At 39.9% G+C, this 17488-nt stretch overlaps 2 protein-coding genes across 2 annotated transcripts in view; one reads left to right on the top strand and one right to left on the bottom strand.

The window, feature by feature from the left end:
* The window catches only part of LOC125237200, a 95129-nt gene extending 90861 nt beyond the window's left edge, over positions 1-4268 (bottom strand). The window contains exon 1 of the mRNA XM_048144195.1: positions 2243-4268. Coding sequence (XP_048000152.1) covers positions 2243-4022 — 1780 coding nt within the window. The 5' untranslated portion in view covers positions 4023-4268. The remainder of the gene's footprint in view (positions 1-2242) is intronic.
* Positions 4269-4743: 475 nt separating this feature from the next.
* On the top strand, positions 4744-16792 carry LOC125237209 (WD repeat-containing protein 43). The gene is given in 13 exon segments (XM_048144206.1): positions 4744-4942; positions 5122-5460; positions 6395-6561; positions 8846-8987; positions 9741-9889; positions 11492-11636; positions 12501-12663; positions 12666-12676; positions 14051-14175; positions 14599-14727; positions 15189-15311; positions 15680-15792; positions 16593-16792. Coding segments are annotated over 13 exon segments (1956 nt in total). The 5' UTR covers positions 4744-4768; the 3' UTR covers positions 16769-16792.
* Positions 16793-17488: the final 696 nt, after the last annotated feature.

The following is a 17488-nucleotide window of genomic DNA, read 5'->3' as shown; positions in this document are numbered from 1 at the left end:
CCACTCGCTTCGCTCGTGGTTCAACTATAGAATCCTTTCACTTGCTCGTTTTTCAATTCCACACTCGGCGTTAAAATACAACTTTGCCCCCTTGTATAACAAATAACTATTGTTTAACAGATTATGGCTAAAGCGAAAAGTTCATCTCAGAAAATTCATACTATAACCACTTTTTCACTTTATTACAATGCAAGGCTAAAGCGTAAACGCAGGAAGATGCGTGCGAGGTCCAAATAAACTGGGTGCACTGGTGCAGTAGAGATATAACATCTAAAACTCGCTTGTGTATCAAAAAAAAAAATATAAGGTGAAAAAGTGGATACATCTCTTTGTAGGCGACTGTACATAAGAAACGTTGGCAGTTTAACAACATCCTGCATGACAAACTAACGCCTGTATTCCCAAACGTGGTAGGCAGAGCACATGAAACTACGGAAGTTTCAATGCCAGTCTTGGAAATTAATTAAGGGGTTGAAAGAAAATCCATGATGATGAAGTGCTCCAGTCTTGCGAGTTCAAGTCTAACTTTAAATCAAAGTATAAAAAGATTACATACTTAAATACTTTTGCGTTATGAAGAAATACTTATTTACATATCATGCCCTTGCATACAACTATTAATACAACCATAACATACAATTTCGTAATTCCTACACTAACGAACATACACTGTTAACATCACAGAGTTTTGCAACGAACTCTGAAGGTGATCCTAAAACGAACTGTTCTGCCAAAACATTATCAAAGTGGGTTAAGTGAAGATAATGCAACTAGATTGCCCAATTTTAGGGCTGCGGTTCGACTTACTAACAATAGTTGTTTAATGTACTTGACATTTTGTATTTCATAATTTAAAGTATCATTGACGACTAGGGATGTACCGACTAGTCGGGAAAGCCGACTAGTCGGGAAAGCCGACTATCCGGCCACATTTGTAGTCGGCGAATAGTCGGCGACTAGTCGGCAAAACAGTCCGATTAGTCGACACTTTATAAGTCATAGAAAAATAGTACAAAAATAAAGTAACAGCTGATATAATTGTATTAAATACCGATTCGTTATACCTTGGTTAGTTAAAAGAACAAATATCTGTGATCATCACAAAAATAAATGTCCTACCTAGGGCTACCGGGTGTCATAGGCAGGATCACTAACCTACCCACTAAGCCAAACCGGTTGTTAAAAATGGAAAATGTATAAATATTCTCATAGACCTTTGAAAAATTGAACTTGTGAAAAAATTTAAAGCACGAACGAAGGACCAAAATGAATTTAGTCGAAAATTATGCTCTGGCCGACTAATCGGCCACCCAAGCGCCGACTAGTCGGTAGTCGGCCTAGTCGGCCAAATCAGTAGTCGGTACCGGTACATCCCTATTGACGACAGAAGTACCTAATTAATTTTCAGTAAATTGTCGTATCGTATCGTCGTACTAAGATCTTCTGTTGAGCAATTTCGTGTCTTTAATTTGTGACATTTGTGTTTGAAGAGTTATACTGGTCATAGTTTTGAAACTTGTTCTGGCTCAAACTAACTTTAAATTTTCAAATTTCAATACTCTAAGGCAGCGTTCCCACTTATGCGTCGCGTGTCTCGGGGCGCGCAAAGGGCGTCCGCGCCACGCCACCTGAGTGTAATTCAAAAAGCGTCTCCTCAGTACATTTTGTATAGGAAGGACGTAAGGCGCGCCGCCAAGCGGCGCGGCGCGCGCCCCGCCGCCGCCACGCCACCTGGGGCGCGTCTTACGTCTTTCCTATACAAAATGTACTGAGGAGGCGTTTTTTGAATTACACTGAAGCGGCGTGGCGCGGATGGTGTGGCCGGTCACTAAGGGCTAGTTGCATCAACCACATTCGACAGACACGTCATCATCAAGCAGCAGAGCAGACGTCTATAGAAATTCACATACAATAAAATTTAATGAACACTTTAACGGTGACAGACAGTTTGATGCAACCGGCCCTTAAAGAGTCTTAACTAAGGGTTACTTTACCCAAGTGATAACGATAAATCTGATTATTATGTACACAGTTGATTATTGAAATAGTCAGTGAAGGCAGTTAGATACCAAGGCATAGGGTCTTCTCACTCTTCCACATTAGTTCGACTGCGACAGAGACAGTTACCGTGGAATCAGACAGTATGTGGCCCACCTACGTTATGCAGCTTTAAAACACCTTACCAATCATCATATACCTTAACAATGGTCACATATCTCAAATTAATAAAAGGTGTACTCACGTTTAACGTGTCTCGGGCTGATAGGCGGCCGCTCATCGTCAACAGTAAAAGTCCCATTCAAGTCCTCCTTTCGTCCTAACGTGTGGTTATTATACTTCTTCACACTCTCTGCCCAGTCCTGTATCCATGTCTTGTCACCCTTACACCTATTTAAGCTTAGGTAGGACAGTCCCACTACTTGGTCAGACATTTGGTCATCCCGTAATGCTTTTTGAGCGTTTTTCAAGGCAGTACTCTCGAATTTGGCTTCTAGAGGTTTGTTGCTTGGCAATGATACTGGTACTGAAGATTCTCTAGATAAACGGTGTATGTAGTCTGTTTGGTCTATTTCGGACTTGGTCAAGCTACAACGTCTACGGACAGGGATTTCTAGTTTGGCAGGATATTTAGAGCTTAAAACGCCTGAGGTAGTGACCGAGGTAAAGCTACCAACGTCTACCTCATCACTGTGTTTTGGAGGTGACTTAGGAAAAGTCTTCTCTGTTATTGTTCGGACTCTGTTCTTGATTTTCTCTAAGTAACTACGGGTAGATTTGATCTGTTTGGAAGTTTGTGCCGCCAAGTCGGTTTCTGACGGTGATTCGTAGCAACATGAGATTTCTAAGACATTTTTGTCTTTAGAAACTTTTGGCAATTCAAAAGTCTCATTTAGATTTGGACTTCTCAAGGAATCTCTTCTAGGTTCTTTTGTTATTACCCTGTTCGGATAATCAAATACTATCTCCGGGTCTCTTTCACTACTTGGCCTGAAGACTTCCTCAATAGTATCATTCATTGAGCTACCGAAAGTCCTGTCTATACTCATTCTAGCTTTCTGTTCTTCCGTATAATTATCTCCCTCAATAGTGTACGTACCGGTAGACGAATTAGACTGCCCATCAACCTCATCATCAATATACAAAGGCTCAACCTTAGGATTACATTTTTTAAACAAATCTGGAGTTTCCGACTGCGCTCGAACTTTGCGCAGTGGACTTTTCTCTGGAGTTGACAAACCATTATCAGGAGTCAAAATATCTAACTCTGGACTAGAAATATCAGTTAACAACACACCCTCTGGACTCTGGTCTATTATATTTGGCATTGGCCGCTGATAACTAGAAGATAGGTTCAAGGTACCGTAACTTGGCGTTCTATGGACGTCTCTCAAGTAGGAACTGTTTGCACTCTTCAAAGGCAGATTCAAACCTTGTCGGGACGTGAAGTTGTCACTCCTGGACATGATACTATCAACTATAGGACTTTTGGACATTTTCTTAGGCTGAATATCATGGATGGGCGACTTGATATGTCTGTTTGTAACGGGACTGGTGATGAATTGGGCTTTATCTTGGGCTAGTGGACTACTTCGGAGCTTCACTGAACCGGATAAGCAGCTGTCTTCTTGGTCCGAGGAGAAGTAGCCTTCAGAGTTGTATCCTTGGGCTTTCCGAGGCAGCTTAGCGCTCATGGGAGGCTTCTGAGCCGTGGGGCTCGGCCGTGTCAGGCCAGCTGACATGGACTGTACCCTCTGATGCCTCGCCTGCGATTTCTTCGCCAGTTCCTCAAGCTTGCGGTTGTCGACCGGCTTGGAAGCCCCGAAGTCGATGGTGAAGGCCATGGGGTGAGGCTTGGGCGTGCTCGGCTCAGATTTCTCGGCGCCCTGACCTGCCTCACCATTCTCGGTCGTCGTATCGAGACTGGGACTGTCCGATGATGACTTCGACCCCGTGTGGTCCAGCCCCGCGCTCTGACCCTCCGATAAAGGGCTGGACGCGTTCGCTTCGACACTAACACTCATATTTTCAAGGATTCACGCGATATAGTTGTGACATCATACGAAACTATCAACGATTAGCACAGCCTTTGTTTCACTTCACCGTAGACGTAACGATCACAACACAAAACGCGGAAATTATATATCAAAGAATTTTATCGAAAAGTGGAACGAGAACATTGTTAGAACTAAAAAATTTAATAATTATAAACTCCGCCTACTATCGCGACAGTGGCCAGCGGATAAATATATACGACATGACAGATGTTTGTGACGTTCAAAATGAAACTGGGAAGTGTTTTCTTTTGCATTATGGTTTTATGTTGTAGGCAACCCTATTATTTAATTTTATTCAGAGTCTTATTATAAGCATGTTGAATTGTAATTATAAATATTGCTGTCTCTATTTGTATTAATAGTTAAAAACTTAAAAGAAACTATATTTCATATAATTAAAAACCATTTTTTTTTTAGTTCAATTTACTGGTAACATTTCACAATATCAACTGTCAGAAATGCGCTGAGTTCCACGCAGCACATGTTTTTACAGTCGATATTTCATTACTGATTATTTCTTTGTGAGGTCTATCGGAGTTAATGTCTCTATTTCGATAATTTTAAAATGTATATTTAGTGTAATTTTAGTAATTTATTATTTGTGTTTACAGTTCCCAACTTTAACGAAATGCTTATCAAGTCACGTGACCTCACACGTTGTTTATACTCGGCATAACGGAACAGTCCCAGAACTTCTGTCTTGACATGTAAAGATGGCAGAGGCGGCATTTTCCGAAGACGGAAAATATTATTCTTCGATCGGCCAAGATGGTAGATTAAGGATATGGGACACAGAAACTAACGTACTGAAACAGGAGTACACGCCAGACCTTCATTTAAAGGCCCCGCCGTCATGTTTGCAATGGATAACGGTGGCAGTGTCCAAGGTAAGTCACTTTACACGTGGTTTTTGTTACTAAACTTAACGTAAACACTTTATATACGAGTTTTAAAACTCTAAGTGGGTTCCGTGCTGTATTATTATGCTTACTTATTTTGAATAGGTAAAAGAAACTTACTTTTCTAAAAGTTGTGCGTCAAAGATAACATAACCTTAAAATTTCAGAGTCCTTCGAAGAAAGACAACCGAAAATCAAGCGTTTCAGAGCAGGAAGCACAATGTATCGCCGTAGGAACGACCAGCGGGAAGATTTTAATATATTCAGTAGCACAAGCGAAAGTGCAAACAGTTTTAGAAGAGCATATAGGGCGATCCCAAGATCAGAAGATAACTGCCTTAGACTGGAATAGAAAAGATGGTTTATTTAGTTGTAATAAGAGTAACTACATTTGTGAGTGGACGCTGGGCGCGAGCAAGATTGCGAGCAAGTATCATGTGAACTTGGATAGTAAGAATAAGGCAGTCAGCACCATTAGTGCCATAAAACTTATACCTCATACTCAGGTAAGTTCTTTTGTTTATTTTCAAAAGTAATATTGTGGGTTAAAGCTAAAATATTCATTTTTTGTTGCCTTAAGGCACCACAGAGGTGCAGACAACTTTCAGTGGGTTGTGCCACGCCTACTTTATTAATGACAAGGCCCTATAGTTTTGTTATTTATGTAGATTTCAAGCTAAAAATTCCACCTTGGTTGTCATAAGGATACTTGCATTTAAAGATAACAGCCAATGTTTGTCAACAATTCTTCAGTACAGTCAACCAACTGGTACCCATATAAAAAAAAAACAATTAGTATTATTAAATTTGAGAATTGAGGAAAACTGGAAAGATCTGGAGGAGGCCTTTGCTAACAGGCACACTGAACTACGCAACTTCATCTAAACAAACAACCAAAAACACAGATAGATAGATATAGATGGATTATTAAATCTAAATGGTATGCATCACACTCTTGTAAAGGCGGGGTCGCTACTCTTGAGAAAGGTCCTTGGAAATGGATAGAAACATGTCGAAAACGTTATATCAACTTAACATGTAACCCGCTTAAAACATTTTTAAATATGTTTTGAGTCTCACGGAAGTTTTATAGTTACAATTGGAACCCACTATACAACCATCTCAAAATGACAAGCAGTAAGAGATTTCTTACAATCTGATTTATAATGTCACTATGAGATAGTTCTATAGTGGCCTAGGGTTCCAATTGGTTGACAGTCTTTACAAGGTTTTGTTGTTTTTAGTTTTGAGTGACTTCAACACTTCATAGTGCCAATGCATGTTGCTTTAAGCTCATATAAACAGAGAACCCAGCCAAAACTTTAAGCTGATGTGTTATTTCATAATATTCTATGCTTTGATTGCCGCAGGACCATACCCAAACTTATCTCAGAAAAATCAAGACTAACAGGAATTCTCCATATCTCCATTCTTTTTCAGGAAACCAGTGCAAAATACATAATAACAGCGTCATGGCAGCTCCGAGTGTGGCGTCTCCACAACGGAGAGGCCACAGTGTTGAAGTGCCTGGGACACAATGCGTCCAAACAGTCCATACTGGCCATAGCTGCTACGAGTGAAAAAACATGGGCTATTGAGGGATCACAGTAAGTATGTCTTGTAACATGAGATGGGATTTTTTTTTAATATAGATTGTGTCATTCATGAAGATCGAAGGTAAGGGGACCGATTTTTTAATTTCGAACGTATGATTCTAATATTTTTTTAAAAGCATGGCTAGTTATTTTAATTCTAGTGGTAATGGCCACTCGTTTTCGATTCTGTTAGTAGAATCTATGATTATAGAGATATTATTGAAAGAAATGCATGAAATCGAATGGTCGACATTAAAAAATCGGCTCCTAGATTTGACAAATATGGGCATGAGTGACGCTTACTATAATACATACTTCAGAAGATTCTTGGTTTCGTGAGTCCAACTCCACTTTGTAGTTTGGTGCTGCTAAGGCCCCGCGCACACGGGCAACTGTTGCCGGCGACTTTTTTGTCGCGGCCATGGCCTAGTATGAAAGTGCGCACACCAGGCGACGCAACTTTTCATACAAATACGAAAGTCGCCGAGCAACTTTGTCGCCCGTGTGCGCGCACCCTAAGAGTAAGAAACCTTAGGCTATACACGCTCAGGAAGCCCGATGCTTCAACAGTAGCTATATATAAGCAGTTATCACCCTGAGGCCCATTTCTCAAGACTGAAAGTTACAAGCAGAAGTCTCTTTCCAACTTGTCATATTAGACATTGACTACTGCTTGTAAAATTGTAACTTGTAGCTTCGAGAAATGGGCCCCTGATGGCCCTGATCAACATACATACATACAATCACGCCTGCATCCCATAAAGGGGTAGGCAGAACACATGAAACTACTAAAGCTTCAGTGCCACTCTTGGCAAATAAGGGGTTGAAAGAAAACGAAACTGTGACATTGCAGTGACAGGTTGCCAGCCTCTCGCCTACGCTACAATTTAACCCGTATCCCATGGTCGCCTTCTACGACACCCATGGGCAGAAAGGGCGTTTTGAAATTCTTAACCCGTCACCACACCTGACCCCTGGGGCCCGTTTCTCGAAAGGTACAAGCCTTGTATTACGGGTGTGTAATGATTGGTATAACTTGTTTTGGTATAGTAACATTTGATATAACAACATTTGGTATATTTTTAAAGGATATAATTACTCATTTGACATAATCAACATTTGGTATAACAACAAAATATCTACTTTTATTTTGTATAATCAATATTTCGTATAACACTTATTTACAATAATCGTTATATGGTATAACTATCTATTGATATACGGCTAGTATAATATAACTAGCAAATAATATAAAACATTCCATGAATTAAGTTTATTCTTTTTTGAAGGGATCACAGTTCTAACCTAACCTAACCTACTTTTCTGATAGTAGTACATATGTTTAAGGGTCACAGTTCTAACCTAACCTAACCTATTTTCTGGTAGCAGCGCCTTGTGTGTAGTGGTCACAGTTCTAACCTAACCTACTTTTCTGGTAAATGATGGATCTAATTTATTGTGCAATATTTTTTATTCCATCTGTGCTTTAGAAAGAATTTGTGTTATACAATTTATTTATTATTGGAAATAAGCATTATACTCAAAGTATGTTATAATAAATGTTATTCGAAAAAATGATCGTTATATTAAATAAGAATTATACAATTTGTTAGTATATTATTTGTTGTTATATTATTCAATAATTATATCAAATGATCGTTATAATGACTAAAAATATATCAAAAAAAGTTATATCGATCGATACGCACCCTTGTATTACAAGTGCGCGAACTGTCTAATCGTATGGGTTTCCATGGAAATACACTTGTAATACAAGACTTGTACCTTTCGAGAAATGGGGCCCTGATCAACATAACCTTTGATTCTTTTGGCAATTTTGTGCAAAACTAAGCTAAACTTTAGCTTTAGCCTTTAAAAGGCTATGTCACTTATACTGACTTTATACAGAAGAGACTTCATAAAGTTCATACTGCTCTGGCTCTTATCTCTTGTGTATTGTTTCGTTTTTTTAACATGATAAATATTGCAGAAGTATTATCAGTATTTCACAATTGATAAGATAAGCCAGTGTTTAATGATGCTTATTTTAAATTATTTGTAAACATCACCATTATTCTAAATGAGGATTTTTCTTCCCTACTGACTATGAGTGACACTTTTTTTCCTGCTAAGAGTGCTAAGAGGGATAGTCCATTTTGCCATTGACGAGTGGCGGAAAACAGGGGAGGCCTTTGCCCAGCAGCAACATTAAAGGCTATTAAAAAAAACTTTATTTTATTGTTGTTAAAAATAAAAGGCTTTTTTATTTTATTATAGAACTAAATCTATTTTTTAGAACTGAACGCCTCCTCGCATTCTGGGATGTGACGGTCACGTCTGACGTGGCCCTGCAAATGAACGGTCACGACGAAGACGGCACACCACACAAGAGGAAGAAGAAGAAATCCTTGTCCAGCGCTGAGAAAGAGGATGTCAAGGTGAGAGGTTATTTCGATAGTAATTTTTGTACTTTTTTTTTATACTACGTCGGTGGCAAACAAGCATACGGCCCGCCTGATGTAAAGCGGTCACCGTAACCTATGGACGCCTGCAACTCAAACAGTGTCACATGCGCGTTGCCACCCCATTAGAAACTTGAACATTCCCTTTTGCTGCGTTAAGTACACAGCAAAAAGGAGTGTACGAGTTCCAAGGAGGGTTCGGGTTGCCGACAACTCAAAGGACAATAGACGGAACAAGTTACTTCCGTAAGTCCTCCCGTCATCAGCACACCGCACCCTCATTGAGCTCTGGCAGCCTTAGTCACCGGCAGGAACATAACACTATGAGTAGGGTCTAGTGCTATTTGGCTGCAGTCTTCTGTAAGGCGGAGGTACTACCCCAGTTGGGCTCTGCTCTAGATTCGATAGTAATTCTTGTACTTTTTGTACGGAACGAAAAAACTGAAACCTTATATATCCTTTGTCCGCCTGTCGCGCGACTTCGCTCTCGTTAGGCAGCGTTCCCACTTAAGCGTGACGTCCGCGCCACGCCACCTGAGTGTAATTCAAAAAACGTCTCCTCAGTACATTTTGTATAGGAAGGACGTAAGACGCGCCCCAGGTGGCGTGGCGCGCGCCGCGCCGCGTCTTACGTCCTTTCTGAGGTACGTTTTTTTCTTAGACTGTATCTGTCTATACGGAGTTATACATGTCTTTGCTATAACTTATTAAAATTTATTTATTTTCTAGACACTGACCATTCCAACATACAACTTCGTATTGGAGGATGCCCCCAAAATGATCGACGTGGCGGTGAAAGAGGAGGCAGACGTAAAGTTGACCCTGGCAGCCGTTACTAGGAGCGGAGTGATGCATTACTACTCGCACACATTAAACGGGTAAGTAACAAGTTATACTCAATTCCTATAAAATGTTCATCAGTCGTGACTTTGTGACTCTCACGTCTATGTATGCAGTATTACCAATAAATAGTGGTACTGATAAATCCACTACTTTTACGCTAGATGTCGTATAAAAAGGATTCTGGGTTTGGTAAGAAACTTAAATTGAATTATTCACGGTGGTTAGCTCCACTATCTCATGATTATCAATTTTTTGTGCAGCTCTCAATTTTTTACAAAAAAAAAAATCGATAAATCGGTATATCCTCGATATCCCGGTCAATATAGAAAAAGGTTTGCACTTTAATAGATTGAGTGTATCTATAGCTGGGCCCACAACGTCGCGAGCTTGGATTAAATATAAGAAAATCATACCATCCCATACATTGAAATGCGACCGCCTAAGAAAATAATAAATAAATAAATATTATAGGACATTCTTACACAGATTGACTGAGGCCTACGGTAAGCTCAAGAAGGCTTGTGTTGTGGGTACTCAGACAACGATATATATAATATATATATACTTATATACATAGAAAACATCCATGACTCAGGAACAAATATCTGTGCTCATCACACAAATAAATGCCCTTACCGGGATTCGAACCCGGGACCGCGGCGCAGCAGGCAGGGTCACTACTGACTGCGCCAGACCGGTCGTCAAACAATGTCTTGTAGCTTTCGATTATACTTGTAGATTAGAATAGAATAGAATAGTTTATTTTCTAAAAGTTTTACAATCCTCTTTAGTTACCAGAGGCCCCTGCACTAGGTTACACCTGTATCGCGGGGAACCAATTACAATTTTGTATCTGAGTTTCGTTAGGTACATGCAAACTATATCTAAGTTAACACAAACATAATTATATTAAGGCTTATATTCAAATATTCTACACTAGAATTACAGATTGAAAGGTGAGTTGTTAAGTGACTCTATACAAAATTGCTTCTGTCTCTATGTAACTCAGTGACTGGACTAGTTTAAAAGTCGTATATTTGGCCTCATTTACACTACTGCCTTTTATATCACAGTACTTGAGAATAGCGTTGTAGGCTGCTATCTTAATATAATCCCCAAATCGTCTAGCAAAAGCAGAGGATACCTTTGGAACCGGTAACGTAAATACTCGTTTCTTAAGGAGCGAATTGTAACAAGTCAAATGCTTGGAGGAGATATGTGCAAGCAGAACTACTTTATGCAGGAATAATTGACGGACGGTTAGAACTGCTTGCTTCAGATTGGCTTTAAGTGTCACTTTCGGGCCATAATTCTATTTCAAAAGTGACACTTAACACCATCTACAAGTATAATCGAAAGCTACAAGACATTTTTTGTGGCGCCATTTATGTGTACGCGCGTTCTTAGGCGGTCGCATTTTAAGGTATGGGATGGTACGATCTTCATAAATAAAATCTATGTCGCGAGGCACACAATGTACACACGCGGCAAACGTAAACGTCCAATGCGAAACAGCAAAACGCACGCATTGCCTCGCGAGTCTCGCAACTTGCCTCGCTTTGTGTGGATTCGGTTATTAACTGTTTTTTTTTCATTTAGTGGCTAAAATATAATAACATCTTTGTTTGTGTCTGCAGGGCCTCAGCGAAGCCAATCAAGCCCAACTTAACAGTGCACATAACGACGGGCGAGGCGACGCCGCTGCCGCTGCAATGTTGCCGCTTGTCTCCCAACCTGCAAGTTGGATATACTCACGGACCCACGCTACTGTTCGAGAAAATTGTGAGTTTACTATTCCCCTTCATATAACAAATTACTTGAGAAATACCTAGGTCAGAATCAGTCATTTATTTGCTAAAACATGGTAGAAAAGGTCATGCATATTCAATTTATAAGAGCTACATGTTTTGTCACAAAGACATGCAAATATTTATAAATGTTGTGTGTATCGCATGCATACTTATATTACTTATCAGCTACTCGTCGTTTTAGAAAAATAGATAGTTGGAGATTGGAAAGCTCAAGAAACAGCTAGCATCTTGATAAATAAAAAACATTTTTGTAAATGGTATATAATGATGATGTTGCGAAGTTACAGAGTTGGCAACGCGGTGCAACACCACGGGAGTTGCAGTTATCCATAGGCTACTGAGACTGTTTACTATCAGGCGTGTCGTATGCTTGTTTGCCACCGACTTATTGTAAAAAAAGAAACTTTGTTCATTTAGGAAAATTGTTTTTAACATTTATTTGGTAACCTAATAAGTTATACACGGAATCAATCTACGAAACATATAGGGTGCATTGGGTTAATTTGGAAAGTTGTCTAATTTCGAATGTCACATAAAAATCACCATTATTTCCATCATATCAAGATTCCCCTTTCGAAATCACCCGAGCATTTTTGTGCTTTGAAATTACCCCAATGCACCTACCACATAAAAAATAATACCCATTTATGTGTCTCTAACATAGTCCCAAAAAAATGGATGTTTTCAACCAAAAGACACTAAATTGTTAGTTGTTTAATTTCAAATAGAAACTACATGGAGATACACCTTGTTGACATATCTTAGTTTTCATATGATCAAAACTTCAAATAATGAGACTCCGCATTTTCGTTTTTGACCTTTGTATTTGTTTCAGACCCCAGACCTCTCCTCAAAGACCCAAGTCCTGATCCGAGGCGAGACCAAAAAGAAGAAGGTCAAAGGCGGCACTCCTAACGAGATCAACAAAGTGGCGCGACCAGTAACAAAGATACAGAGTACTTGGAGCCTATGGGAGGTGTTACTAGGAAACGAGTCGCTCCGGGGGCTAAGGTAAATACAAAGACATATGTAACTCCGTTTAGACAGATAAAATCTAAGAAAAAAACGTACCTCATAACCATACAAAAAAGGTACGGTGAGCTAGATGGCATTACACCTTTGGGGTACGCTCGGCTAGATGGCGCTAATATTAACATTTGACATTTTAACACATATCAAGCTAAGAATATGGGCCAAATTGTCAAAACTGAGGTTCAAAAGTTTTAAGCTTGTGTCGAGAGATGGCAGTCTATGCACTGTGATTACACATTTTACTTTGACAGTAGCTCTATAATACTCGATCCTCTTTGGTAAATATTTAAATAACGCAGACTAAATATGGTCATAGACGTCTAGTGACATCTAACGGCAAGTAGCGGAATCATCAGTACTACTACTTGACGCTAGATGTCTCGAGATGTACCAAGACAACAAGAATATTGATGAACAATTTAAGCCCACAAGCTAACAAACAATCAAAGTGGACCTCAGGCTCTTCTGAACCGTGGAAAAAGCCGGGAAAACGCAAGGGTGATGAAAATTAAGCTGACGAATCGGCCAAATTTTTAATTCGTCAACCAGATAAGCGAAGGCGTTGAAAATGAGACTTTCCGTCTTTGAAGCCGTTTACGTGACAAGAAAAAAGCGGCAAATTAAAAAAAAACTAGGCTCTATTGATTATTGTCCTATAGATTTTTTTTATTTCGCGCCCTTTTCTAGTGACAAGCTTGTTTTTTAGGGTTCCGTAGTCAACTAGGAACCCTTATAGTTTCGCCATGTCTGTCTGTCCGTCCGTCCGTCCGTCCGTCCGTCCGTCCGTCCGTCCGTCCGTCCGCGGATAATCTCAGTAACCGTAAGCACTAGAAAGCTGAAATTTGGTACCAATATGTATATTAATCACGCCAACAAAGTGCAAAAATAAAAAATGGAAAAAAATGTTTTATTAGGGTACCCCCCCTACATGTAAAGTGGGGGCTGATATTTTTTTTCATTCCAACCCCAACGTGTGATATATTTTTGATAGGTATTTAAAAATGAATAAGGGTTTACTAAGATCATTTTTTAATAATATTAATATTTTCGGAAATAATCGCTCCTAAAGGAAAAAAAGTGTCCCCCCCCCCTCTAACTTTTGAACCATATGTTTAAAAAATATGAAAAAAATCACAAAAGTAGAACTTTATAAAGACTTTCTAGGAAAATTGTTTTGAACTTGATAGGTTCAGTAGTTTTTGAGAAAAATACGGAAAACTACGGAACCCTACACTGAGCGTGGCCCGACACGCTCTTGGCCGACTTTTTTCTTATGGTTGTAATTCCATTTTGTGTCCCGAAAACCAATATGACAGTTTTTTATAGTTTTAAAAATAATTATGTTCTATTCAGGTGGAGGTACCAATGGAAAGGCGGCTCGCCAACCTGACGCTCGAGACAGCGGCCAAGGACAAAACCGCCGTCAACCAGAACCTTACTAGGCTGCTTATACAAGGGCTTCAGTCTAGAGACACTAAGTAAGTACGGTTTTATGGTTAATTCAAGTCTTTATTAGAATATAAATTGTATTTCATGGTAGTTTTTTACTAATCTTTCGCATTAGAGGTTAACATTCTTAAAAACTCATAAAGAAAGAAAATGAAAAAAATTAGTTTGACTCATAAAGTAGTGTGCTCAATTAAAACGTTCAAATGGGTTGTGCATCGAAATATAGAAAACTTGACAAAAACCATAATCATGGTCAGTACATTACCATATAAGTCTAGTCCATATTGGTATTTAGTTATGAAGTGGGATGGAATTAGTTTCGTTCTTAAAAACTATGTAATTATTCGGCGGGTTCCACACAGCAAGCAACGTCGCGAGGCCTGCCCGCCGTAAGTGACTTTTCAATAAAAATAAGTAATTCAGCCTAATAAATGTATTTCTTTATTTCGCAGTATCCTCGAGATGGTACTCCACGACTCAAGCCGCGCGGCCGCGGCGCGCACTACAGCACAACTGCCAGCGGAGTTCATCCCGCCTCTGTTGGACTACCTTGCTACTCTGGCCACCAAACGCACTGCCACGTAAGTATAACTACTGTTTACACAATCTCCCGGTAGATGGCACTGTCATGGTTGAGGAAAATCTTACGACGCACGTTCGCTTTAGCCGGGCGTACCACTTCACGACCGCCTGCGCAGTTCGTCCCTCTGTTGGACCAGCTGGCTACTCTGACCACCAAACGTACTGCCACGTAAGTATGAGTACTATTTACACAATCTTCCGGTAGATGGCGCTGATACGACCGGGACAAATCGTACAACGCGCTTTTCGTTGGCTTGTCTCTCAATACAGTTTTGTATAGGTAACTTTTCTAAGAATACTAAAGTAGGATTTTTTCGTTACAACATTTACAATCGTTAAAACCGTTTTGACATATTTTCACATATTGCTCAGGGGTGTATTTGTCTCATACTCCCCGATAGATGGCGCTAGTAGTCCCAACATTTACATAATACAATCTAATCACTATTATCATTCACAGATGCGCCACAGTATGCGTATGGATATCCGCTATTCTCCGTTCGCACGCCGCACTGTTACTGGCTACAATGAACGCGCACAACGCCGAGAGACTGGGTAGTCTACTCGCTACATTCACCAACAGGTATGAAACATTTTTTTTTTGTTTCTTGAAGTCACACAAAACAAGAAAGACTCTTTTGACTGTCTCTGAACGCTTGAGTACGAGATGTTAATGAGAGAGAGGTTATTATCAAGCCATATAGCTATGCAATCCAAAACATTGGTAATAATAATTAGGTACCGATCAGCAAGAAAATAACTTGTTGTGGTATCATTGTGAGTTGCAACAATGACGATATTTCTGCTCACGTTTGCGAAAATAATCGAACGCCTTTCTTTTTCATGCTAAATTACACGTAAAGTGTGCCCTGCTTTTGTGAGACGTGACATTTTGACTGTCATGTTCTTTCATGTTATTGCTATTTTTCAACTATGCCTATTTGTTTACAGACGTGCTCACCTGTGCCAGCTCCTCAATGTCTCCGGAAGGATACAGCTCACACTAGCGCAGCGCGCCGAGAAACAAACAGCTCCCGCGGAGGAACCAGTCATAGATTACAATGGTAAGTGAAGTTGGGAACGTGTGTACTACTAGCGCCATCTGTTGTCAGATAGCAGACAACAGCAGATGTTGGTGTACCAACTAGCCACTCGTTGCCATGGACCTGTGTTGGCCCCTCAACGTAAGATACAGCTTAATGGAGCCGCTTAAAGTACCAATCACCACCAGCTACCAAGGACCACCAATCATTGATTATGACGGTACGAGAGTGTAACTAAGTACAGTACAAGATAGCACACACGTTTTTTTTTTTTTTTTTACTACGTCGGTGGCAAACAAGCATACTGTCCGCCTGATGGAAAGCGGTCACCGTAACCTATGGACGACTCGAGGAGTGTCACATATAGACCCGCCCGCACCACAATTGAACCAGTCGGCTCAACCCATGACAGGAAAGGAGGTGGCAAAATTCTTAAGTTTTTCACCCTTCACCTCCTTGAACAATAATATATGAATAATAATGATTAATAACCGTAAAATCATCATTTATTATGCTTAGAGTGCTCGCAATTCACTATTTCAAAGTGGTTGTCTCAATTCCACATCATTCATGCCTGCTACGCCGCGGTCCCGGGTTCGAATCCTGGTAAGGGCATTTATTTGTGTGATGAACGCAGATATTTGTTCCTGAGTCATGGATGTTTTATATGTACTCGTATATAAGTATTTGTATATTATATGTCTGAGTACCTGCAACACAAGCCTTCTTGAGCTTACCGTGGGACTCGGTCAATCTGTGTAAGAATGTCCTATAATATTTATTTATTTATTTATTCTTCTAAATAAAAATGTATACCACAGACACTTCAGACGAGGAAATGGAAGTCGACCGGCAATCAGGAAGCGGCGCGTCCTGGGACGAACAGGACTTTGACGATGATGATGATGACGAAGACAGTGATGATGAGGATCGCCCGCAGGCGCAGCGACGCCGACGAAACGGCAGAGGCAGTGACAGCGACAGCGGGGGGGAGTGACAATATATGTTATGTTAATTGTTATATGGTTTTTATTTAAAGTTATTCCTTTTATAATTAAGTCTGAATTTGTCACAAGCATACAGGAATAAGGGAAGTTGTAACTCCATACATCAGTAAATGCGGGTTATTTGTATAGGCATAGTTGACATCTAGCGAAAATTACGCGTCAAATAGCGTGAATTATCAGTACCTCTACTCGATACTAGGTGGCAACTGTGTCTCGTCTGCCAAAAATTTAATATTAGAACAGTTTACAACTTATATTACAAGCAGATGGAATTGAAAACAGAATACTGATTAATACTATTGTAATAGCTAAAAATTGGTGAGCTTTTCGTTCGTCACGACATCTATTGACAAGTAGCAGTACTGATAATTTACGCAGTTGACGCATGATTGTCGCTAGATGTCACTTAGCTATGCCTTTACAAATAACCCGCATTTACTGATGTGTACAGTTACGACTCTTCCCTTACTTATTCATCTATGGTCATAAGGGAGAAAAATAACGGCGAATGCGTTTATCGAATCCTCGCAGGCAAGCATGGTCGCCTGATAAGCGAAGTAACGCCAGGGCGTGCCTATCGCACTTACAAAAGAATTATATGTATTGCGAAAAGGACGGCCTGGTGTTATATCGTTCATCTCCTGACCATAGAAAGAGAGAAAGAAAAAGCATTTATTAGAACAAAATACATACCAATAACTATCTTAAAC

The sequence above is a fragment of the Leguminivora glycinivorella genome, chromosome 20 (genome assembly GCF_023078275.1).
Source record: "Leguminivora glycinivorella isolate SPB_JAAS2020 chromosome 20, LegGlyc_1.1, whole genome shotgun sequence".
NCBI lineage: Eukaryota > Metazoa > Arthropoda > Insecta > Lepidoptera > Tortricidae > Leguminivora > Leguminivora glycinivorella.
Note: the sequence above shows the minus strand (reverse complement) of the source record. Positions and strands in the feature narration are given on the sequence as shown.